At 39.2% G+C, this 26,509-nt stretch overlaps 1 protein-coding gene across 10 annotated transcripts in view; it reads left to right on the top strand.

The window, feature by feature from the left end:
- The window catches only part of NFAT5 (nuclear factor of activated T cells 5), a 66,433-nt gene that overhangs the window by 15,931 nt on the left and 23,993 nt on the right, over positions 1-26,509 (top strand). For 2 of the 10 annotated variants that reach the window (XM_081923282.1, XM_081923287.1), the window contains exons 2-3: positions 12,120-12,245; positions 23,591-24,155. In XM_081923282.1, the coding sequence (XP_081779408.1) occupies positions 12,120-12,245; positions 23,591-24,155 (691 nt within the window). The other 8 variants (XM_081923288.1, XM_081923284.1, XM_081923289.1 and 5 more) reach the window with 8 other exon arrangements.

The raw sequence follows: 26,509 nt of genomic DNA, 5'->3' as shown, positions 1-26,509 counted from the left end.
AGAAAAAGTTGCTTTAAATAATGAACAAATTAAAATAACCTCCTACCAATTAATCATCTAATGCTTTAGCTAATTGATCTACCCATTAAAGATGACTTCCTAAACTAAACTAAGATAAAACATTTTACGCTACCGTCACCGATTCTGTCATAGCTGAATCTTCACCAAGGAGAGGTTTCCTTGAGTTATCTGAGAGTTGTGAACATCACAATCTAAAATAGTTGGTATTTGTGGTTTTTTTCCTTTGCATATTTATATTTCACCCTTGCTGTGGCAAATTGAGTGCAGTTTCTAAAAGATCTTGGCAATTCACTTGTTGTTTTTGTGGAGTCAAATCTTTGTACTTATTATAGCAGGAGGGTTGCAGGCTCCTGATAAGGGTCAAAAGAGATGTGGCAGTAAGCCAAGACAAGAAATTGCTTTGATTGGAATGTGTTTGCCTTGTCTGTAATAGTAGAAAGTAAACTAAACTATGTGTATAGTACTATGTTTTACACTTGGTGTTCTTGGATGGATATTATTATTATTATTATTATTATTATTATTATTATTATTATTATTATTATTATTTAATGCTATATGCCTGCAGTGTATTAATTTACTGTACCCAGGAAACTTAGTGTGATCTTCTGCATGCTTACTCCGCAGTAAGTCCCACCGTGTCTCATAGAATTGCTGCCTTGGTACATGTGTCAGCTGTGTGTGTGTGTTTTTTTTACTCTTATGCAGTGGCAACAGTTCCTAGTAACTTCATTGGTTCTTGCTGATTCAGTCATGGTTATTGTAGTGGTGGTTTGAAATCTACCATTATCATTCTAGAGTAATTACTATCGTTGGTCTTTTGCATAGGTCTTAGAATCATAGAATTGTAGAGTTGGAAGTGACCCTGAGGGTCATCTAGTCGAACCCCCTGCAATGCAGGAATCTCAACTAAAGCATCCATGACAGATGACCACCCAACCCAACCAACTGCTTAAAAGCCTCCAATGAAGGAGAGTCCACCTCCTTTTGAAGGAGTCCTTTCCACTGTCAAACAGCTCTTCCTGATGTTTAGTTCAGATCTCCTTTCTTGTAACTTGAATCCATTGGACTGGGTCCTAGCTTCTGGAACAGGAGAAAACAAGCTTGCTCCATCTTCCATGTGACAACCCATTAGATATTTGAAAATGGCTATCATATCTCCTCAGTCTCTTCTTTTCTGGTGAATAACTTTATTTGCTTATTTTGAGGCATTTTAGAATGTTCCTTTACTTTTTTCTTTTTAAAAGTGTGCTGATTATAAATGTCAGAGGTCTTTATTTTATTTTAAACCTGTGTAGTCTAAGCAGTTATTTTTCAATTCTTGTTGGCTAGACCAGCGTTTTCCGAATGTGGTCCCCTTCCAATCTTGTTTCCTTCCTGTGCCCCCACAATAAGTTTTTTTTTTAAAAAAAATCACTACAAATATGATGTTCTGCCCACCCCCAACAAATCTTACTGGTAGAAAGGTAGCTATTTAAATGTTTTGTTTGTGAATAGAACACATTTTAGTTATAATTTTTTACAAAATATAATTACATAAAATGATAGGAACATAATGAAATATTGTTGAAGGAGAAAAACATAGAATCATAGAGCTGGAAGGGACCCCAGGGTCATCTTTCTAGTGCAACTCCATGCAATGTAGGAATCTCCATTAAAGCATCCATGACAGATGGCCATCCATCCTCTGTTTAGAAACCTCCAAGGAAGGAGAGTCCAGAACATCCCAAGGGAGATCCATCTTCCATGTATTACAAAAATAAACACTTATTTGACCCCAGTTATTTGACACAGAGGGGGAAACCTATAGATACAGTTCAAAAGGAACACAAGGAGTGCTGTATATACAGTATGGGAGAATTTTAAAAAGCAAGTGGTCCTCATTGACTTGGTGCAAAAAGATCTTGTTATCCAGAGGGGCCCCGGGTGATAGCACACTATAATCCTCCACACCCTTATCTGGGAGTAAGGCCCACTGAACTCAGTGTGGCTTTCTTCTGAGTAGACGCTTAGTTATTTACTAGATGCAAGTCAGTAGCACCAGATGACCCCACTCAGCTAGGCACTGGGGTGGATTTCACCCTACACCTTGCAGAGCCATGCCAACATTGCCGACAGGCCCTGTACCCCTCAGCAGCATCTGAAGGCCCTGATCCACTAGGCGCTGGGGTGGATTGCACCCTGCACCTTGCAGAGTCAGGCCCAAGCTGCCACTGGGCCCAGCACTGGCAGCAGGGTGAAATCCACCCCAGTCTTTCCCATTGCCACTCCACCACTGCAGTTTTCTGACCTGGGGGTTCTGGATCATGGGCTCTACTGGTCTAAATGGGAGCCTCAGCGATCGTCCTCTCCCACTGGAAACAAACCAGGACACGCACGTGGCAAAAAGGAGCATTAGGCCCTGGGGGGGGCACCCACATACCCGTTTGTGATTGGCCAAGCAGATAGCCAGCCAATCAGATTTTTAAAAATGATTCCCCCCCTTCACTTCTCACTTCCCTCTGTGGCCCCCTAGCCTCATGCTGTGGCCCCATTTATGTGATCTTCACCTGTGGCCCCCCTGAAATATCCTGGGGAGTCCCATATAGCCCCCAGTTAGGAAAATCTGGGCTAGACTGTTCTCAATTAGCAAACATTATAATATTCTTACACTTTACTGTTTCTTCATTGTACTGTCTTCATTAGCAGCCATTTCACCTGCACCCAGCAAGTGAAAAGTGACACAGCCAATTGGCTGGGGCCAAGTACGGTATAACTTGGCTCCTCCTGTCTTAGAACTGTCTCCTTTAGGGAACATTCTACCTAATCATTATGACAATTCTAAAACTGTATGTATGAATTGTTTCTAAATTTGCTTATTTTTCTCCTCTCTTCCAATGATTTTTGTTATCATGTCTGTTAATTATAAACCTATAGGCAGAGCCTATGCCTTTTGATTTTTGTACAGTGTCTAGAATTTTAGGTGCTTTTAAATAAGAATTGTAATAAAACACAGGATTCTGAATATACATGAATTATTTTCACGATCAGTCATTTAACTAAACGGTTTTCTGAGTCCATGCAGCAGCTTTTGTATTAGTCAAGTCTTGAGATAATAAAAATTACTGATTTCAAATCTGGTAAGGAGTATGACAGCTGCCTTACAAGGTGGATGGCAGGCTTCCTTCTCCCCTGCAGTAACACCAGAAATCAGAGTAATCTCTTCTTACTTGTAAAGTTTAAACTCTTAAAATTTTAGAAGCGTTGTAACATCTTCATTACTTTTATACAGAATGTTTATGTTCATTAGCAGGGGTGATGGGTACTTGCAAAGTCCCATAGAAACAAAGATCTGTATATGTACCGTATACTGTTATATACAGTATGTACAGGAATACAAGTTTTCATAATGTATTTTTGGGGGTCTCTGGCGAAATTTAAAGAAGAAAACTTAATAGAAAAAGAAAAAGAAAGATCTGTTCATTCTTGTAATTGTTTATAAATTGTAGCTCCCAGGCAAGTACTTCACAAATTTTCCTTAATTATAATAGTTGAAGTCAAGAGAGAGTGAGTACTAACATTTTCTTGATCTTGTTTATCCTCTTAGTCAACTTTGACATATTTGTTATATTGAACTGAATTCATTGCAGGCTGTAGCTAGCATATTGTAGCTCTCCTATATTCTAAATTGCTTACAGGGTGTGTTAAGAATGATTACATTTGAGAGCTCTATAGATCTTGCCTCTGCTGTTTTGGTTGAATCTAGTTTGTAACTGAGTTGTATTGTCCTGTGGGCCCTGGATTTCTCTGGGGTGAATAAATACTTAAGGACAGTTGGGATCAGTTTTCTGTCCCACATAGATTCCTTACTCATTGAAATTAATGGAACTAATATCTATTAATTTGAGTAGGTCTCCTCTGAGTAGAACTAGCATTGCCTACAACCCCTTGTTTCTTTAAAAAGTAAAAAGCCTAGCTGATGGAAATAGATAAAGAAACTTGCTTGTAAATATTGCTGGAAGTTCAGGTGACCAAGAAACTTATAAAACTCATCAGCCAAAAAAACCAACAACTGTTTTGGGAGATGCATGGTATAAGGTTCACTGACTGAAGTTCTAACCAACATCTTGTATCAGGATAAACTCCATCCAGAGTGTAAACTTCAGATTATGAGCCATTATTCTGTTGCAGCAAAAACAGACTCCCGTAGTACCTTAAAGATTTAGCAGATTTATTTATGAAAGCTTATGCAATAATAAATTTATTAGTCTTAAAGTGCTACAGGTCTATTCTTTTTCTGACCTGTTCCATCAATTCCTCCAAGCTTGCTGGTGCTTTTATTTCTTTGCATACTGTTGCTTTTCACAAACAACAGTCAAAAATTAATTCCACAGCAAATAGTAGTTCTTGTAACACTATGGTTGATCTTTTTTTTTTTTAAAAAAAATAGTTTTAAAGATAAATACTAAAGCTACACCACTGTATCCATGGTCATCATTAGCCAGCTAAAAGTCTTGACATAACAGGAAAGTTACATTGTTAGACTTGTTAACGTAGGCTGTGTTTACTACAGAACAGGACACTGTAACCTGGCAAGACTGAGCAGTAGTAAATGCTATTAATAGGCATCTGTGCTGAGAAGCACAAATTGCAGAATCTGGTGAGGACCTATGGTTGTATCCAACTAAATCCTACTCAGGAGCACACCCATTGAAATTAATGAACCTAAGTTTGTTGTGCCAATTAACTTCAAGGATCTACTCTGAGTAGCATTGGATACCTGTCCTGGTCTTTATGAGAATTTTCGCCTCTCTTCTGTTCCAGCATCCATAGTGGTGAAGGAAAAACTGGTGTGCTGGAATTGCTAGAGAGCAAAAGGGTCTTGGATAGGGTTCTAGTGGTTGCTTAATAGATGCTTTCAAGTGGCACTGGGCTTCTTGTTCTCTCAAGTTTAAAACTGGCAAATGAAATCCCTCTGAGAGTTGCTGTCTGGCTGTTCCGTTATTAGCCCAGCCCAAAGGCAAAACAGTGGTTTGGACAAAAGCATTTGTGGCTTTGTAGGGGCCAAATATGAACATATTTGTTGTTCATACGGGGAGCAGACTTGGGCTTTTAGTGGCCTTGCTTCACTGAACAGGGCTCTAGCATATAACTAGAGACCATATAAGGAGACCATATAACCCCAGTCCTGAAAGATCTACAGTATACCTGAAGGAGCGTCTCTGGCCCCATTGTTCAGCCCAGACATTCCCTCGCTGAAAGAAGTGAGGTTACAGGGAACCAGACAGAGGGCCTTCTCAGTAGTGGTGCCCGCCCTGTGGAACGCCCTCCTATCAGATGTCAAAGAAACAAACACTATCTGACTTTTAGAAGACATCTGAAGGCAGCCCTGTTTAGGGAAGTTTTTAATGTTTGATGTTTTATTGTGTTTTTAATATTCTGTTGGGAGCTGCCTAGAGTGGCTGGGGAAACCCAGCCAGATGGGTGGTGTATAAATTATTATTATTATTATTATTATTATTTATTATTTTGTTGGTCTCTGGACCGTAATAAAGATTGTTGTTGTTATTTATTATTGCACCTAATCCATGCTGCTTCTCCATTTCCCTCTTACTTTGTTTCCATTTTTTATCCCAGCTGTTATTGCTAGATTTTTTTTTAACAGAATTTAAAATGATTTTTCAAACAATTGGCTTCTATACACAGTAGCAGTGAAGCCTCAGTTGTAATACTAGGTAGGGTACTTCCAATATTCACAGCTGAGTAAAAATAATTGTGCATGGTGCAGAGAAGAACTATAAAAATGTGTCAAGGGCTAGGAATTTCTAGAATGAAAATTTTGAGGTTGTTAGTCTGTTCAGCATATCATAAGATGGGGTAAAGGTTAATCCCCTTAGGTTTTAAAAGCTTCCATTGGTGTACTGCTTTTCTTCTGCGCCTTTTCATGTGCCTAGTATGTATTTGGTTGGAACAGTATAGCACATTCCAGTGTTAGCTTTGTTTGTTCCAACTAACACTCTTGAGTAAACATTCAAGTATCTGTAAAAACCTTACATATACTAGGGTGTGTTAATAGTAAACCATGTCTTCCTACATAAGCACAGTAAGAAAGTTAAGTTTCTGCATGATAACTTGGGTTTGTTGGCTTGAAAATAATGGATTCAATGCTTTCAAATTACTAATGAATTCAAGATATAAGAATGGAGATCCTGACTTTCTGGCAGTAAGAGCTGTTTGACAGTGGAACAGACTCGTACGAGAGGTGGTGGACTCCCTTTGGATGGCCATCTGTCATATACAATATGATACAAAACTGCCTCGGTCCTGTATACCTGAAGGAGCGTCTCCACCCCCATCGTTCAGCCTGGACATTGAGATGCAGCGCCGAGGGCCTTCTGGCAGTTCCCTCATTGTGAGAAGTGAGGTTACAGAGAACCAGACAGAGAGCCTTCTCGGTAGTGGTGCCCACCCTGTGGAACACCCTCCCTTCAGATGTGAAGGAAATAAGCAGCTATCCTATCTTTAAAAGGCAGCCTATCTGAAGGCAGCCCTGTTTAGGGAAGTTTTTAATATTTAATGCTGTACTGTTTTTAACATTTGATAGGGAGCCACCCAGAGTGGCTGGGGAGACTCAGCCAGATGGGCGGGGTATTAATAATAATAATAATAATAATAATAATAATAATAATAAATTATCTAATTGAGATTCCTGCACTGCAGGGGGTTGGACTAGATGGCCCTCGGAGACCCTTCTAGCTCTACAATTCTGTGATTCTAAAATTGGTTTAACATCTACTTACAGCAAAGCTCTCATAGTTGGTGTGATGGGCATTCATGCAGGCAGCAATTTGTCATTAGTTTTGAGCCAGCTGTATTGCTTTACATTAATACAGAGGAAGGAAATTACCTCCTGAATACCTTAATCTTGTTCAGAATGGTTTGCTTACTTTTGAACTTAGGCCTTGTTTTTCTATAGTATGGCCCTCATAGAAATCAAAATTACAGATGAAGTTCATAATAAGAATGAGAGAAGGTATATTTCAGGTGTGGGGTACCTTTGGCTCTCCAAATGTTGCTGAACTTGATGGGGCTGATGGGAGTTGTAGGTCCACCAATTTGGAGCACCAAATTGGTGAATCAGATGAGAGTATGCTTGTACGAACAGCATGCATTTCTTGGCTCTGAAGTTCTGCTTCTGTTTCCAAACCAAGTAGAGGGGTCAAGTTCAGAAAGAGCATTTACATGTAGTTCAATAATGGCAAAAGGAAGAAGGGATAGTGCTAGAAACTCAGATATTAGCTGGGCACCAAATGGCACCTTAAATGTAGGTTGCAGTCACCACAACGGAATGTCTGCTTGACAGGGGGTTGGACTAGATGACCCTTGGTGTCCCTTCCAGCGCTACAAATCTACGATTCTATGATCTCAACTACATTGCTTGCTCTTACAACAATTCATTTATCCCAGTATGCAAGAAGGAGAAACTCACTATGGAAATGGTATTAACAGTGGACTAAGGCAGAGGTTTTTAACTGTGCTTTATGAGTTCCATTTGAGTGGAATGGCTGTAGCATAGTCAAATACATCTCTACTCAGAACTGTACTTATTTCCCTTGATGTGATGATGGAGGACTGTGTGCGAGTCAGCTGGATCGATGGATATGTCAATCACCAACCTAGCACCCAGAAATCTCCACGTAGTCGCAATTGGACCCGCACCAATAGCAAAACACACATTAAGGGAGACCTCTGTGGTATGTTCCAAAAGAAATGAATAGGAAAACAGACATTTTGGTAGCGGTGATAGGAGGAAGAAAGCTGCCTAGTTATCAAGATGATAAAAGCAGCAAAAGTTGGTCAACAAGATACTACATTGCTATATTGTATATAATTAGTTCAAAACATGTTTTTATAAGTTAATTACTTTTAAAATGTTGAAATAATGTTTAAGAAAATCAGCATATTTTATTCAAGTATACAAAAATATATATGTAAAGTTGTATTTTAGGGACGATTATGTTATTAGGGGAAATATTTAAACAATATTGATTAGAATCCAGAGAATATTTTAACCATGAAAACTGCCTAGAAGGCATTTTGACTACTTTCGACATTTTCCTCCATTTCAAAAGAGTGGTTTGCTCTATAGCATGGTAGCCTTCTGACAGAGAAGCAGAAGCCCACAGCCATATTGGTTGCATGTGCTCAGTTGTGCAATTCTTTGCATTCTGACTGTTGTGTTTTGCTCTGATGGCTATCTGACTTGTTCTACTGTTCTCAGAAAAAGATGTGTACAGATTATGTTGACCAGATGGTAGATATTTGGCTTTTACTTAAAGGGATGGAATCCTTCTAAACCCTTTCAGCAATTGAAGATATATATGATGTGAAAAATATGATTTAAGGAGGGGGAAATGCTCCTCTAGTTTCAGATATAACAAAGGTGGATAACAAAGCCCATTTGGAAAGTATGCTAGCTAAGGTGACAATCAATTCAGATTCACTGGTGTTGCTTGATAGTTGGAAGTTCTGATATTCTCTCTTCTTAGAACAAGGTCCTATACCTAGAAGCTGATGTGCTTATTTCAGCAAGCAGTACAGTAGTAAGATGCTAGAATGATTATGTGTAGAATGCTGGCAGTTATTCTTGGCTGTCATAATCTTTTAGAAAGCTAATGCGCATCAGGCATGCAACTGGTATGTTTTCCAGTGCAGTTGCCAGTCATGTTGAGACCCAAGCTTCAAGTGGACAAGAATGTTGTATCTTTGCAGGGCAGAAACAGTTGGCAGAATAAATGTTCCAAAACAATTGCCGTCAGCATTCCGAAGCAAAAATCAGCAAAGATTCCTGGGCAAAAAGATGTGACGATTCTGCCAATTTTATATATTTATTTATTTAACAAAATTTCTATACTGCTTGATTGTAAATAGAACCTCTAAGTGATTTACAAACAACAACAAACATTAAAATTGGCAATAAAATATTTATTTAGAACTAAACACCTGACCTGTTGACATACACCTTGTGGCACGAAGTACTTTCTTAACATTAATCTTGGAATTAGGTAATTATTGTCCACAAGGGATCCACAAATCGTGACTTGGCTAAGGAGCCAGCCATTATTTGTAGCTACTTCTACACCCCTCCCTTGAGTACTCCAGTATGTGCTGAGGGCATGGGACAAAGGCATGGTCATACCTAATTTGTGTGGAGTTCAGGAAATATAAGAAACAGCTTCTCATCCTGCTTTTGCAAGAGGCTCCTTCTGTTTCTTACCCTGTTCAGAAACTGCAGTAGAAATGAGACCTCCATGATAGGGATCTGTGTCATACCAGATGCTTTATTTGTCAGAGTGTTGGGTGCCCTTAGCTCTGTCAAACTGCTGAGTTTTACCCCTGTTACTGGAATGCCTTCGCTAAGGAGGTACACTAACATCATAACTACTGCCTGGTTTTATTGTATATTTTGGTGTGCTACAATATAAATACATCATTATTTATAGTTTTTTCTTCAATGGAATCATTTGGGTGAGTTGTGCATATAATGCTCTACATAAACTAAATAAATTAGGGCAGTATCTGACGAAGTAACTTAATTAAGACAATATCTTCTGGCTGTGCCAAAGAACTTCCCTCTCCTTTCCATGCACCTAAATCGGTTCTGGGAGGAGGGAGATTTGAGGAGAGTAATGGGAAGTTCTGTTGAGCAACCAGATGTCATTGTGCTAATGGAACTACTTTGTTTGATACTGCCTTCAGTGACCCAAATAAGGTAGAGATTTTTTTCAAAAGGGTAATCTGCAGTTATATATAATTGCATGTATATATAAAGTGGGTGTTGAATGCCCCGTATTGCCTGTACAATCACTAAAAGTAAGCTCTCATTGAGACTACTTCCCTAGATGAGCTGTAGTGGCTTTTAATTAGGGATAAAAGCACTGTCCACTGATCCAGGGGTGAAAGTAGGCTTTACTTCCCTTGGGTCAAAGACCCAGTTTGGCAACTCCCCATACAAACACACACAGGCTGGGAGCCTCAGTGATGCCCCTCTGGAAACTTCACCTGAGGCAAAAAACCTGACTAGCCCCCCCCCCCGCTAGGCTCTGCACTGATCTACCCCCTTTCTTCCTCTGCTCACAGCCCTCCTTCCCAGCTGCACCAGGTTTCTTCTCTGTGCTGACAAGAACATTTGGACACCGGGTGTAAGCTGTGGTTGGTATGTAAGGCTGGGCAAAGTAGCCACAATTGTATTGCTGTGCCCTTTAAGGCAGGCCTTCTTTCCAACAGTGCCTGGCCATTTTCCTTGTTTGCGTGCTTGAGCTACTTTGAATTGTAAAGTCTGCTTGGAACCCTATCTTTGCCTTCTGCAAGCAAAGTGTTAACTTGTAACAACAAACGTATTGAAGTAAGCTATCCAAAGTAAGTTTTTTTCTTACAAGGAAATTTGGGGGCCCAAGTTGAAAGGTGGATTAGTTTTAAAGAGGTTGTTATATCACTGTTTAAAAAGAGATCTAAGTGGAGTTATATTCTCTAAGTCACACATTTTAATGGGGAAGATTTCTGTGCCTACACAAGGGCAGATTTGAGAATATTCTAGGGGGCTTTGGCAAGGAGATAATGCTCACATTCATTCCCCTGCAAGGAGTAACATTTCACCTTGTTCGCATGTCTCAAGAATTAGGGTTAGCAGAGTATCTTCTCACTCTGTACTACTAGTCATAGTGCCAACTGCAGTTCAAAGGCTACAGCTGGATCTGTTGCCCATTGTTGCCTTGTGTGGGCTGCATTCCATTTCTTCCCTCCTGGATTTTAAAACCTGAATAAAGGGCCTGTCTTTGTATGGAAAGATATTATTAATGCTAGATGAGACTCCTTGGAGAAGGTAATGAAAACTAAATTGATGATTCATTCCAAATTTTAATCCAAGCCAGGAATGTGTTCAGAAGCTTGTAGCGTTCTTTCTCCTTTTGAGGTTGGATTTTACAATTCTGTGAAGTTACTCTGTGAACCCAGCTCAGGAGAACTTCATTGGTATTTTGATTTGGGAGACAGGCAGCATGGAATACCCTCCTCTTGGTCTCATGCAAATCTCCTCTCCTTGTGGTTGGTGTTTAGGAGCATTATTATCCAGGGTTGTTGGAGGCTAAAAACTTGCCATTTGTACAATAATACAAAATCATGTAACAGATGATAAATGGACGTCTTTGGGTATCTGTTTTTTGTGATAGTTTATAATGTATAGTTGAGCAAAATGAATGAAAATTGCCAGAACTTAGTGATCTATGTAATTAAAAAATGTTATAGTGCATTATCTGAATCAGAAAAGTGGATTGTCTGGATCAGAAACATATATTATCTCTGTTAAAGTAAATAAGTTACTGTTTGGCATGAATATTGAAGACTGCTTTTATGAAAAAAACATGGATTTATATGAAACAGAACATAGTAAAAAGGAAAATTGAGTCAGTTATAAGAGTTGAGTTGATTGTTAAGGGTCAAATTCTAACCATTCTGTAGAAATGAAACTCATTGTGCTTCTTACTGGAAAAATCTGAACAGGAACCAGCAAGGAGCTTGTGTCCTGCTTATATTTCCTTCCTAGACAATCTTTGTAATACTTTCCATATAGGTTTTGTTCCATTACTCTTGCAGTACCCAATATTAGTCTTTAGTGTCTCAGAAATTTTATATAGTTTGGAGCAGGGATGCAAAGGGAGATGTGTGATAGTGTTCATGTACACACCAAAAGCTGGTTTGTGATTTGGCAGGGTACAGTTGGTGCTCTTCAGATGCTTGTCCAAAGCCTTAAAAACCATGTAAAATTTGGTGAATGCAATTGGTTGGCATACATTGCCATAACTGTGATGGAAAGTTAGTATCTATGGAATTTCTTACAAATGCCAAAGATTTGATTTAGTCTTTTACTGATATCCTGTGTAATTGCTAGACTCTTTCAGTGCTTTTGGACTCTTATCTCTGGTACTGAGGTAATACAACCTTTTCTTTCTATCATAGATTTGAGGTATACCAACATCATTTTTACCATTCCTGGTATTTTGGTAGCAAAATATAGGGACATTTGTTTGTTTTCTTAAGAAATCTTTTTTCTTTCTTTTTAGAATCTGTCTATGACCTTCTCCCAAAGGAGCTGCAGTTACCACCTTCCAGAGAACTCTCTGTAGCATCCATGAGTCAAACAAGTGGTGGTGAGGCAGGTTCGCCCCCTCCGGGTGTAGTTGCTGCTGGTAAGTACTCCACTTGAGTAAAATTAAGGACCTAATGCATATTAATATTGTTGTCAGCATGAGCAGTGCTGGAAAAGTTTGCAGTCTTTAAAAAAAACCCATAAGACTAACTTAGACTTAGAAGTAGGGGAAATTTTATTGCACGTTTCCTCTTTTGCTCCTATGGTGGTGCTGGACTCCTCAGATATATTATATTTTGATGTAGTAGTTGCCAGTTTAGAACTAAATGGGAGTGTTTGAATGGGCCAGAGAATGCTGCCTTGCAAACCAGGACAGAAATGAAATCTGCAGCAGTGTTCTGGGTTTGTGGCTTCTACTTTCATTTCCCCACCACCACATGGCTTGATGAAACCATGAATGATTCAGCTACATGACTTTCTGTTTGGTCCTGAAAGTGTTTAGATGATGTGTGAAGGGATAGTTGATACCTGCTAAATGTAGGTATGTTTGAATCCAGTTACCAAAATATTTTTTAAACTTAAATTATCACCTACTCAGCCTTATACAGTTTGTTCTTTTAAAATAAAAGTCCTTTTGCTGGATCATTTTCTTTAGGGGAATGACGACTGTTTTTGTTATGAAGGGGCAAACCTGAATTGGCAGTTGGCATTCAAATTCTTGTTCATCTGGAATGCCTCCAACTTTATAATACCCTCTCTAATGGATGTGCTCCAGGGTTTTCCTCTCATGGGCCGAGATTGCTTGACTGACCATGTAATATTTGTAATAGAACATCATGTGTCTGTCCTAGTCTAGCCTTCTCCATAAGGCTATTTTTTATCAGAGCATAGCTGGACTAAGCAATGTGTTCAGTGCATTATTCAGTTTAGATAGGAGTGCCTTCTCTAGTATGTTCAACACTGAAAATGAGCCTCTTGGTTTGGTAGTAGAAGGCTTAAGTCTAGGGTAAAACTTTACAGCACTGCTCAATGCTGATATATTTGAATACTTTCTCTAATGAAATCTGTGGATTTAATTGTGTATTGGGGAGATTGGTAATTAGATCCAAGACTACTTTAGTTAACAAATCATCCAGTGTAGCTTCATTCTGCACTTCAGAAGCTAATTCAGTCAAAAGAGAACAACAGTTGCAAAATATTTTGAAAACTGCTAGCACTTTAAATCCACAGAAATACTTTACTGTTGATTTTCATATTTTGAGATCATTTTCAAGCATCTGATATAGTTGATGAGAAGAACTATGTGTCTGTTACTTCTAGGCATTAGTTGTCTGACAGTCAATCCACTTCCTTTCAAAAACTGAACCTATGGGAGTTCATATTAACAAAAACTAAAGAAAACTAGCATATTCCACAATATGGTATTTATATAGGGGACCATATTAATTGAATAAGAATACTTTTTCAATATTCTTTCTATCTCTTTGCTAATAGTATTAAATGTTTAATTGATTAAATGTTTCTCTGACTTAAAAAACTTAAAAACTTAAATCCGAATAATTACAGTTACTGTGGTCAGCATCCTACAGTTTGTTCCGAAGGGGTGGTTCACACTTAAGTTTTCATCATAGAGACTGCCCCTAGATTTGTAGTTTTAAAGTTTTAAGTGAGTGAACATAGACCAAAATTTAAAAAACAGTTATTTATATTGCAGCAGTGCTGAATGGAGCAGTAGGCTCCAAATCCAGATAATTTATAGAGAGGACAATCAAATTGCTGTAAAGGCTAACTCAGAAATTGCAGCCTTAACTTGCTGGGAAGAGAATCAGCCAAGATAAGCAGAGATGGATACTGAAGAGAGACAGAGACAAAATAGCCGTGATAACAATATGAAGTTTGCCAAGATTTCTTTTGAATTCACATGGTGCATACCCTCTTAACATTTCTCCAGTGAAAATAGGAATGCTCCATTCCATAATGATAATTTTACTATTTATACCCCACACATCTTACTGGGTTGCCCCAGCCACTCCAGGCAGCTTTCAATATATATATAATTATAATAAAACAAAAAACATTTTAAAAAATCTTCCCTGTACAGGATTGCCTTCAGATGGTTCAGGAGTCAAGCAACTCCATACCCTACAACATTTCTCCAATGAAAATAGGGGTGTCCTAAGGAAAAGTGGGACATTCTGGGATCAAATCAGAAACTGGGACAGCTTCTTTAAATCAGGGACGTCCCTGGAAAATAGGGACACTTGGAAGGTCTGCATGGTGGGTTTGCAGTTCTGCCACCCCCAATCATTAAAAATATATTGAAGGAAACTACCTTGTGTGCAGGTAGGAGCAATATTAATCAAGCATGTCTGGAATCTTGGAAGTGAGAGTTCTGCTACTTCGGGATATTGGAGAAACTGAGGAGAAAGCCCTTAGAGGAGTAAAACCTTCAGCAAATACATTAACGCTTACAAGAAATCTTGTTGAATAGGTCACTCAGCTTAAAGCCCACAGACCCTGCTGGTATGATAGTGTATCTCTTCTTTCTCAGCAGCATGTATCTGCCATTTGGGATTGACTCAATACCATAGACCCAAAGAGGATCCTTCTCCTCCGACATGGATAAGCTGAAGTCCCAGCTGAAACTTTGGGCCAGAGCATTCACGTGACTCTGCTCCTTTTCTACAGGCAAGGCAAAAGGCACAAAAAGAATATATTGTAGTCATTGGCTAGTAGTTGAGTTTTAGGAAGACCTAGCATTGGGAAATTCTGGAATTCTAGAAAGCATTTATCATGGAGGGGCTAATTCTTCCCAGGAGTTCTTCCTATTTCAGAGTGTGGGCCACACACTCCTTCTTTGAAGATGCAGGTTGACTTGGCTTTTACAGCTGGGTGTACTAGGCTTCCCCAAAACTGGATGCAGAGGTCATTCTGCTTGACCCTGAACCATGCCAGAGTTCTTTAAGATGTTACTTGTAGATGAAGAGGGGGACATAAATCAGCCACCACATTAACATTCAGGGTATTGTGCTCTCTGTACAGAACTGTTGTGCCTGGCCTTCTCTTCTGTAGAAATAATCATAGAATTGGAGAGTTGGAAGGGACCACAAGGGTCACCTAGTCCAACCTCCTGCAGTGCAGGAATCTTTTGCCCAACGTGGAGCTTGAACCCACAACCCTAAGATTAGGAGTCTCGTGCTCTACCGACTGAACCATCCCAATTTTCAAAGCGCAATCTAGCTAGGGACTTTGGGAAGATGGGAGTTATGGCTGTGGGATTGTGGAGGGTTTTATGAGATTGAAATCACTTATAAAATGGGACAAAGCATCACTTTCACTCATTCTAGTCCTTTCATCAGGCAGACAAGGATAGCTTCCAATCTGCCACATTGTCAAGTGGCTGGGAGGGGAAGGTGACCTTGGACAATCTAGAACTGCAGGAGCCCATTCCTTTTATGTCCAAAAAACAAAACTCCTTATTGTTTTGTGCAAATCTGTTGTATCTAATCTTATTTATCCTGAAGGGACAGTTTTCTGCTTTTTTATAATCAGTAAGAATCCAAAAGCAACTCTTTTTAAAGCTGGTTGCAGTTTCTTCATGAAGACCCAAGCAAATATTCTGTGTTTTGGCTACATGTAGAGCTCCCTCTCCTTTATTTAAGCTTTCTGACACAGTTGCCATTACTGGTGCCAATGACTAGATTAAGAGGAGAGAGCTGGTAAAAAATATTTTCCTCATTTAAGACTTTACTTCATTTGTTCTCTGCTTCCCTAGCCACAGGGTGACACAGTATCTGGCTGCAAATCAGATTGCCCCAGGTTTTTCTTTCAGTGCTTTGATCTGAGGTTCTGGGACACATAAGCAGGTTACATAAAGATTTTCTGCAGTTAACTTCAGATTTCTGGAGGAACAGGATTGGCTGATTTCAGGTATGAGGGCCTGCAGGAACAGACTGCTAGTTCTGCTATTACTGTTTGGCTTCCAATTTTCAAATCAGTCTAAACCATTTTAAAACTGAGTCTTGGTAATTGGTCTTTTAAGAGCACATTTGATTATTTTAACATAAAAGGTGTGTTTCATATTCATCAATCCAAACATGAGGTGGTTTCTTTGTAAATTAACCAGCTATGAATTCTTAATTTTAACATAGTTCTCAGCTTATTGAACTTTCATGATGAACTATATATAGTTAAGCTGGGAAGAGTTGTCTATCTCTTGAAGGCAGATACGTCTTGATAACACCTCTGTGTGTGTGGAGAGAGAGGGAGAGAGAGCTTATCCTTTCTGTGCAGCCAGTTTATTTCTAAGTGTCTCTTGCCAGAAGGTGCAGGCAGGTGTTTCTTAGCAGGATACTAGCATTTAATGTGAAATGCTGTGTTTGCTAAGTAGGAAGAAGCAGTGCTTCAAGAATGGGTCTGAGAAATGACCTGTCTCAAATCGGTTGCTTTTTCACTCCCAACACATAATTGCCAACCTCCCTTTCACAGTTTGGTATTAAACTTTATAGCATCACAACAAATGTCTTAAAACAGGGGTAAGCAAACTTTTTCAGCAGGGGGCCAGTCCACTGTCCCTCAGCCTTTGTGGGGGGCCGGACTATATTTTGAAAAAAATATATTAATGAATTCCTATGCCCCACAAATAACCTAGAGATGCATTTTAAATAAAAGGACACATTCTATTCATGTAAAAACACACTGATTCCTGGACCGTCCACGGGCTGGATTTAGAAGGTGATTGGGCCAGATCTGGCCCTTGGGTCTTAGTTTGCCTACCTCTGTCTTAAAAACACCATGCAAATCTCTCTTGAATGAGGGACCATGACTTTCACAAGGTGGAGAAAGGTCAAGTGCCTTGTTTTTAATCATTTTGATTTGCTTGAAGGTAAAAATAAATAAATGCAACAATAAGTGCTCCTTTAGTTTACTTTTACCCTAAGTCGGTAAAATTTTATTTTTTAATTTTCGCAAGGAATGCACTTTTAAACTAGAACTATTAGCTTCTGTCATATTAGGAGCAAGTAGTTGCTCAGAAACTTGAGTATAAAAACACATTTTAGGTCAATTTGACTATATTTGTCCATAATAGCAAAGGGTTCATTTGTCTTCTGTAGCTTCTCTTTTGACATGGTTAATGTGACATGAGGCTTAATTTGCATGATAATGTGCATTATACCTCAGAGTACAATATAATTCTGACAAAGTTTCAAATTCACATAGTTTAAAAACTGGCAAGATTCTACATATCAGTGGAAAGAGGAGGAGATAAATCATATTTTTTTTAAGATAGTGATTTATGTTGTGTGTGTATTTGGCAAAGAGGGGACTAGAAGGGATTCTTATCTGTCTTCTAAAGGCAGGTTATGTTGTTTGACATTGTGCTGCGTGATCTAACAATACTACATCAATAGTTTTAGACACACACTGGCACACATACGGCTCCAGAGAGGCATAGCAGAGTTCATTGTCCAGTTAGCTTTATGAGACTTCAGTGGCTGCTTTAGGGATGGTTTCCTCATCTGCCTGAATTGCTGTGCAATTTAAGCTTAGTCATGTTGTGCTTTCTTCTTTGCACTAAATCCAGTAAAAGTAAATAGGTGGTTTGCCAGTGCCTACCTCTTTTTATCCTGTTAAAACTCTTTTCTCTTCTCATAGAATCTCAGAATTGTAGAGTTGGAAGGGACACATTTGTTTTAATAGGATAGATTTGGGGTGAGTTTGTTAGCTGTCAGTCTATGTTTCCACTGAGCAGTAGTTGCAGGGTTTTGCTTATGCTTATGGTAAGAACAGGGACGTGGGTGGCACTGTGGGTAAAAGCCTCAGCGCCTAGGACTTGCTGATCGAAAGGTCGGTGGTTTGAATCCCCGTGGCAGGGTGCGCTCCCGTCGCTCGGTCTCAGCGCCTGCCAACCTAGCAGTTAGAAAGCACCCCCGGGCGCAAGTAGATAAATAGGGACCGCTTACCAGCAGGAAGGTAAACGGCGTTCCGTGTGCTGCGCTGGTGCTGGCTCGCCAGATGCAGCTTGTCACGCTGGCCACGTGACCCGGAAGTGTCTGCCTATAGAGTGAGATAAGCGCACAACCCTAGAGTCTGTCAAGACTGGCCCGTACGGGCAGGGGTACCTTTACCTTTACCTATGGTAAGAACACTTGTGAGAGTATCACGTGTCTCTTACCAGCTTCGTAGAATGATAACTAGTGTGAAAAATTTACCAAACTAATTATCGCATATTGTAAAGATTGGACCAGAAAGGACAGTCATTTCCTTTCTGGAGAAATGTTAAGTTTATTGATCAAGACAATGCAGCATTTCCTTGTGTCTGGAGAGGAATACTGGGCAGGGACAAATAGGTATGAGGGCTCTGAATTCATGCTTGCTGGTTGATTGCAACTGATTGTCACTCTTGAGTGGCAGACCACCTAGTCTGAATTGGTGAACATGAATCACCCAACAAAAGTTCCAGGTAAGAAATAACCACTTGTGCATCTGTAAATAGAGTGTCAAATTATGGATTTCCCGTCTGTCAAAGCAGACTGAATCCTGTTTTTAATTGTGTTAAATAATACTTGTTTTGGCATGTGAATGTAATGGGGAATTTAAAATTGTTTGGGGTTTAATGTAAGTAACCAACCTACTTTGAATCTGCCTTGAACTTTTAAAGTAAATTGGATTGCTTTTATGATATTTGCTGGGATGCTAGCTGTTTTCTCTATTAATACACTTAACTTGCATTCTAGCTCCGCCATTCAGAGACAGGCATCGTGTGGTGGGTTGTGTGACAGTGTCTGTCAATAGTGAAGACAAATAGTACCAGAGACACTTAACCCATCCAATCTCACCCAGGGTATAGGTCGGTCTTGTTTTCAGACTTCTTCATAAGTCTTTCCTTTCTTTTTCTTTTTGTTTTGTTATAAATAGTGGATTGACTGAAGTTAAACTCTTAATAAAGTTTTTGATTTTACATCAATAAATGAAGCTGAAGAAAAGTAAGCAGCCAAAGTTGACACAGAAGGTGTCGGAAGCAGGTTTGCAGCCACTTTGTCCCGGTTCATACTTCTACCTTTGACAACACAAGGGCTCGTGTCCTTCTGTCTTTACTCCAAAACTGTCGCTCTGAATTCACTGGTCCTGCAAAATTAACCCACAGAAAGATTTGAGCAATATTGGAAGTGGAGACTGCCAAGAATAGAAAATGCAAGGTTCATAAATGACACTTGTGTAGGGATAGGCTCTGGGGATTGAGTCTATCAAAATGCCAAGGATTCACCCTGTGTTGTTGAATGCTTATTGTTTTCATTCTGTTTTCTGAACAGCAAATAGCATGGCAAGTGTGCCAGTTCCTGGAAAGCTGTGAGTTCTTCCACCAGCTGCTTGTGCATAATAGTGGTTCATATACAGGTGGCATCCCAAGCCTTAGCTTTTGATCTCTCATGTTCTCCACTTTGGAAGGTGACTTTGCCTTGCAGGGTAGCTTGCCTGTTAGTTTTCTCATCACTTGAATTGATGTTTGGTCTTCTTGAAAAGCCTTGTAGCCCTGAAGGGCTTATGTTAAGAGAAATACCTTAGGGCAAGAAATGGCTTCCTTTAAGCTCTGCCTAAAGATAGCAAATCTCTCTGAAACTAGCAGTGAGCTGATGGAGGACAGAGAATTTTAAAAGGGCTTAAAATCTTAGAGTCTTAGTCTCCCAAGGTTGTATAAAGCTATTGTAGCTTTAGCTAGTAACCCAAGCTGCCCATAACCTCTTTGATTCTCATCTCCTAAATCTTATTCTGAGGAGAGGAGAGGAGAGGCTTTAAAAAATTGCCTCCCTGCCATAAAAACAAAATGCTTATTTAGGTTAAAAGCTACTAGTACCTGGAAAGCAAAGGGTCTTTGCAAACTGACATGAGCTGTCACTTGTAGCACAGAGCAGGGGTGGCCATTACTTTGCAATGCACTGCACAGGCTTGCTTTGAGTCCTTTTGTTTCTAAGACTGAAGCAGATGCCAATAAGGGTGCAGGAGCTTGTTGTTCTTTCTTGAACTACATATTTTATTTCATCTTTGACTATTGATGGTATTGGAGCTCAAAGGGCTTTTAACTTCCAGTGTGATCTCTCCTGTTTGGATCTTGGATGAGCTAATTATAAAATGACTTGCACAGATAACTGTGTATTGTAGTTTTTGTTGCCATGCCTCTGGAGACTGTCATAAAACATTCTTGGCATGTGATTGTAATTCTAAAATGGCTTTAAAATGTAACTGAAACTGAACCTTGTTAGACTGTAATCTTGTATTTAACAAAATGCAGTAAAAATATCCAACCCTCCCCAAACATCGAGTTTGTGCTTATTGAGCTGTGTCTCTTGGGTCCTAGTGAGTAAATTCTATTCAAGAAGTAAGAGGGAAATGCTTAAAGTGGGAGGACTGTGTTTCTGGGTTAAGGTTGCAAAGTGGGAATATGAGGGGTTACTTTCTGGTGACCACCTTCCTAGAGAAAGCCAATTTCCTTATGTCTTGGACTTGGCTAACTCCTAATGGCTGGCACTCTTATTGCCATGATTTGGGCTCAGTTGAAAGGACATTTTGTTAATAATAAAAAGGGTTTGAGACTGCTTTAGTATGGAGTGATCAGTCAAGGGATTGCCATTCAGATTGAATTTAACACTGCATCCAAATTATGTATACACTACCTGAAAAAATAGCATTTATCTCACTGATGTGTAATGCATCAATCATTTCCTGAGCCTTTTCAGCTACAAAAGTAAATAGGTCCGTCTGCCTAACTTCAAATGCAATAGTAGGATGTTGGGCCTGGGTTATATTATTAATATTGGTATAAGGACATATAATTAGTTCTTTTTCATTGGTGTGACTAAACATGCCTATTTTTTAAGCTTTAAAGCTTCAAGTTTATAACTTGGCACAGCTGTGATTAAGTAAACCAAACAATTATTTGGTTGCAGTCCACATGATTGATTCACAGGGGTAGCAAAAAATTAGGGTCCTGGTAGTCTGTGTTTTTCAAATTATCTGCAAAACTATACTAATTGGAGAATTTCCTTTTAAGGAAGTTACTATTTATTTAATACAGGTTTCAAGCTTTAACTTGGTGCTAATATTTTGCTTGATAAAATTAGCATACCTTGGCTTTCTTGGTAGGATTTTATTTTATGTGAATTCCCTCTTCAGGCTGCTAATCCTGGCTGGCATAACTACCCCAGTGTGGACTGATGTGAAAGTTCCAAACTCTTCCATTTTAGATAGGAACATGGTTACTTTTCTATCCACACTATTCACAGATCAGCATAATGGGCTGGTGCCAAACACACAGCTTAAGTGTGTAAACTCTCTGCACCTTAAATCAAAGATGAGGCAGCCTCCGTACTAACGCCTGACCCTTGTATGATCATCTTTGTTTGGGGAAGAATCCAGAGATGGTCATATTCTGCATGGAGTTTTCTTTCGGGGTGGGGTGCTACTAGAGAGGGGGAAAGGATTGTCTGCAGCAATGCAAGTTTAGAGCATTCTTCCTGCATGTTTTACAGTGCATGCAGTATGCTAGCCGCATTTTTGCATTTCTAGGTGGGTGACTATTTAAAAGCAAATGGAAGTTAGTGCTATTTTAACAAAAGCTAGCTAAAAAAATAATGTCCCATAGCAAACTTTTCAACTCAAAGTGGCTGCAAATCAGCAATTATATATAGTCACTGAAATTAGCAAACTTTACATCTTTCTAAGGAAAGCATTGCATTAATGCATGATACAAAAAGGACTTTGAAAATGTTTTGGTTTTTTTTTAAATTAAAATGCAGTTCTGAGTGACTGAAACTTCCAATTTCAGCCACTGCATTTGCCAAGGAACAAGCTGGAAAATGGAACTGGTATCTGTCAGTGGCTCCAGATTATTCCAGAGACTGGCTGGAGATGGGATGGGGGTAGTTCTAAGGGAAGAGTGCACTGTTACCTGACTGATAGGTTCACATTTGAAACCTTCATAACTAAAACTAAACAGAAGATTGATCTGTTTTGCTTTTAGTCTATATTTCTTGGGCTTCTTACTGCAATACTAACATTTTCACTAGGTCAGTTTATGTCAGTTTATGTTTTTTCTGTACCTTAAGTATATTATTGCATATTGAATGCATTTAAAAGAAAAGGAACCTGCAACAATATTAATTCCTTTTTCTGACCCTTTCAGTTTATACACAGAAATTCTGTTCATTGAGTCATCAGAAGCCACCTTCCTTTTTATAGTTAACATAAGTTTTACCACACTTGTTTGCTCCCTTCAGCAGGTAGTGCTATCAACTTAATACAGCTATTTTTTAAGCTAATTATTCTGGAATAGGGAGATGTCTTAAGCTGGTGGGTATTTTTTTTATTTAGTAGCATTCTCAGATATATGCAGAGAGTTGCAGCCCACAATCTCCTTAGCTCAGAGCAATCACTTTGACTTCAGGACACTGTTGAGGAGTGAAGGCTTTGTGGGCAGTTAAATATATTTTATCTATGCATTCTTCTTGCCTAACCTGCTTTTAAGAAGCCCTAGTCGCAAACAGATATCTAATTCTTAGGCCAGCACCTACCCTAGTAGTTATTTAGCCATCAACCTTAATAATGTTCCTTTTGCTGAGACATGGGCTGCTACTTATGCCATCAGTAATGCTGGGTGGCTTTTATTCGTTTTATATTTTTATGGACTTGAAGTAACACATAAGGAAGTGACTTGATCATGCCTCTTCCATTTTCTTACCAGCATGCTCTGATTTTAAATCTCAGCTGAATAATTTTTTTTAAGCCATAAATGGTGATTGGTACCAGTTCCATTTTGTTGCGGTTAAGTTATTTTTGTCTTTCATTTCTCATTTAATAGTTAATATCTGGAATAATGAGCAGCTCTCTTCTCATTTATTTTCTCATATTTTTATTCCAGGATTTGCCTCTGAAGCAGGGAGTGTCTGCATTAAAAATGACCTGTAGTTCTCTGCTTCATAGGTTAGAAACTTATTTTAATACTTTGTGGCTAAGCACAGTCCCACCTTTTTCAAAAATTTCAGATGCTGGTTGATTGGCATGAAATGTGGCCTAAAAGCACTGACACATGTCTTGCATTGGGGTTCCTATCATTTTAGATAAAATGGCTTAAACTCATAGTCCAGCTGAGGCAATAAAAGCGCCCTTGTTTGCTTACAGCCTTTTTATGACTTAAAGAAAATTTAAAGAAAAAAGTCTGATTGCCACATCCACAAAAATGGAAGTATCATTTGGACACTTTTCAGAATACTTCTGTGTTGCTTAAGCCTTATATCACTTGAAGTGTTTAAATTCAAAAACAAGCCAAATTCCAAAACATTCATTTGGGGGAAAAATCAGTTCACTAATCACATTACTTCAAAGGGACTGCTATAGCCAGCACAGTTGGGATCATGTACCCTGTATTTACTTCTGAATTGTACACCGCAGATGCTTCTTCAGCTCCCTCCTCTTCCTCCATGGGCGGTGCTTGCAGCTCCTTTACCACCTCTTCCAGTCCCACCATTTACTCTACCTCAGTCACTGACAGCAAAGCTATGCAAGTGGAGAGCTGCTCCTCAGCCATGGGGGTAAGTAACCGAGGGGTAAGTGACAAGCAGTTAACCAATAACACAGCCCAGCAGCAGCAACAACAGTCCACACCGAAGAGGCACACAGTCCTGTACATCACACCACCACCGGAGGACTTGCTGGACAACAGCCGGATGTCCTGCCAGGATGAGGGGTGCGGATTGGAATCTGAGCAGAGCTGCAGTATGTGGATGGAGGATTCCCCCTCCAACTTCAGTAACATGAGCACCAGTTCCTACAATGATAACACTGAGGTGCCACGTAAATCACGTAAACGAAATCCAAAGCAGAGACCGGGGATCAAACGGCGAGATTGTGAAGAGTCAACCATGGATATCTTTGATGCTGACAGTGCCAAAGCGCCTCATTATGTCCTTTCTCAGCTCAGCACGGACAGCAAAAGCAACTCGAAAGCAGGAAATGGGTTGGTATCTGCCTTTAAGTTCTATCAACATATGTTTAAAAAACAAGCTAAAAGCATTACCTTAACTTTTCCCTAGTGTTCAGCTCAGGTTCACACTGAGAAATACAGGAGAGGTGATAATCTGGAACTAAGTTCAATGGTTTCTTATGCTAAAATGCAAGGTTTACATATGAATATATATTCTAGTCTGATTTAGCAACTATTGAACTAATCTGTCCTGGAATTGTTGTCTAGCTCTTCCCTGTGAATAGGAAGCTTTTCAATAAAAGCATGTTAAAAATGTAATCCCTGAAGCTGAGATCGGCTCCTCCATGTCTTCCTCAACAGTACCATACAAAGCTATTTATAAGGGATCTGCACTTCGCCTACTTCTGTTTCACTCTCTCCATCAATTAAAGACAGCTGATTTTGATCTTATTATATTAACACTTACTAAAATGTTAAACTATGCTGAACCAAATTTGTGTTCCATGTCACTTCAGTTATGTATTTGATTTTTCAGAAATAAATCTCTAATCCTGTTTTGCTGTGTGCTTCTCGGTTGTGTGTGTGTGTGTGTGTGTGTGTGTTGCTGTTGTTGTCTGTAGTCATGCCTGGGTGGTGGTTTCTCATCTTTTCCACTTCACACTTTTCACTTAACTGCATCTCAATTTAGAAATAGTGGCTTGGATCCAAAGGTCCTGCTGCATGAGCAGAATACAATTCCACTCATAAGGTTGTATGTGTCACTGTTTCTCTCCATCTGCAACCTCAGTGTCAGTTTAAAACAGGCTACAGAAGGATAGAGTACCTTCAGAGTAGAGAGGTGAGTGCAGTTGCCTGAAGAATCTCTCTCTCACACACACACACACTGCTCATACAGGGGAATATTGGGATCCAAGTGATTGCCCACTGGTTTCCAGTAATGTTTATTTTTGTAGCTCATCATAAAACAGTGGGCTTATTTTATTTTCTGTATGTGTTTGTGGTATGCTCACAAAGCTATCCTTAGGTTGGTGAATATTGTGCAGATAGGAAACACCTTATCATCTGTAGGAAAATCACCTTCAATTTGTGTACACTTTGTTGTTCCAGTTCCATACTTAAAATATAACTTTGTAAAGGTAGATTATAATAAACTCTACAGAGTATATTTTATGTTGCCACTGCAGCATTGTTATAATTTGGTATCCTTTGCAACAAAGTAGAGAGTTTTCCTCAGACAAAGGTGATTAAAAACTCAGAGGACAGACATAAAGTAAAATGTTTTATGCTTGTCTTGCAAATTTCAAAATTGGCAAGCATTGCCAGAATTTATTCAAACTAAAATAGATACAGGGAAGGTTTTCTTAAAGTGGTGAGTTCTTCAAAGAAGTAAGTTCGGTTTCTTGAGATTAACAGTGTAATCCTGTGTGTGTCTACTTGGAAGTAAGCCCTATTGGGTTTGTTTTTGGCTTACTGATTGTGGCTTGTTGGAGTGAAACAAACCATGCTCCCTGCTTTGGAAGCAGTGCAAAGTGAGGAGGAATTGGTGTTTGTTTCCTTGGCCCATAAGCAGAGAGAAGCTAAACAGGCCTTTTTAGGTGTGATCATGGTCAACCATTAACCCTGGTTTACTCTGTTGCACAAGCAGGGCTGGTGACTTGCTCAAGGACTACTCATTGAGCTTCATGGCTAAGCAGAGGTTTGAATTTAGACAGGTTTGAACCTCAATATAGTTTTCTTTCAACAAGGTGGTACATGGAAGAGTAGTGCAGCTAGCCAGTAGCATTTATAGTAATAATGATACTATAACAGAAATTATTGTTGTTAATTTATTATTATTCAAGACACATATCTGGAGTCATCCTGAATAGCTCAGTGCAAATGTTGCCATCACAAAAGGCAAAGTACTACGATGAAAACAACTGTGTTTGACTACTAGAGGCATGGTTCTGGTTTTCATAAAATACCTGTCTAACCTACTGGACTTTATATTAACCAGTAGCACCTAAGTAAAGTGTGTATTCACATTTTAGATCCCTGGACATGGATGAGAAACGGGAAGAGAAGGAGTATTTAGCAGAGTGACACTGTGATGACCCCTTCAGCATATAGAATTTTGGAGAATTCATAGAAGGCTCTTAAAATGCCACTGTCAGTTTCTCAAGGATGAGAAGGAGAAGTTCTAGTTGTGCAGTTGATTTATGCATACTGCTTATGAACGAGCAGATTTAGGTAGAAATTGTGAACACAGATTCTTGTTTACTGTGTTATAGGCCTGCCGTCATGTACTTGAAACTCTCATGAGATTTAAAATATTTATTTTATCCAGACCTGTCCTCAAATGCAAAAACGATTAAACATCTTTTTAAAAATAGGTTTTCGTACAGCTG

This window comes from Podarcis melisellensis, assembly GCF_964234715.1.
Source record: "Podarcis melisellensis genome assembly, chromosome: 8".
Taxonomy (NCBI): domain Eukaryota; kingdom Metazoa; phylum Chordata; class Lepidosauria; order Squamata; family Lacertidae; genus Podarcis; species Podarcis melisellensis.
The sequence above is the reverse complement of the archived record's forward strand: the minus strand, read 5'-3'. Positions and strand labels throughout refer to the sequence as shown.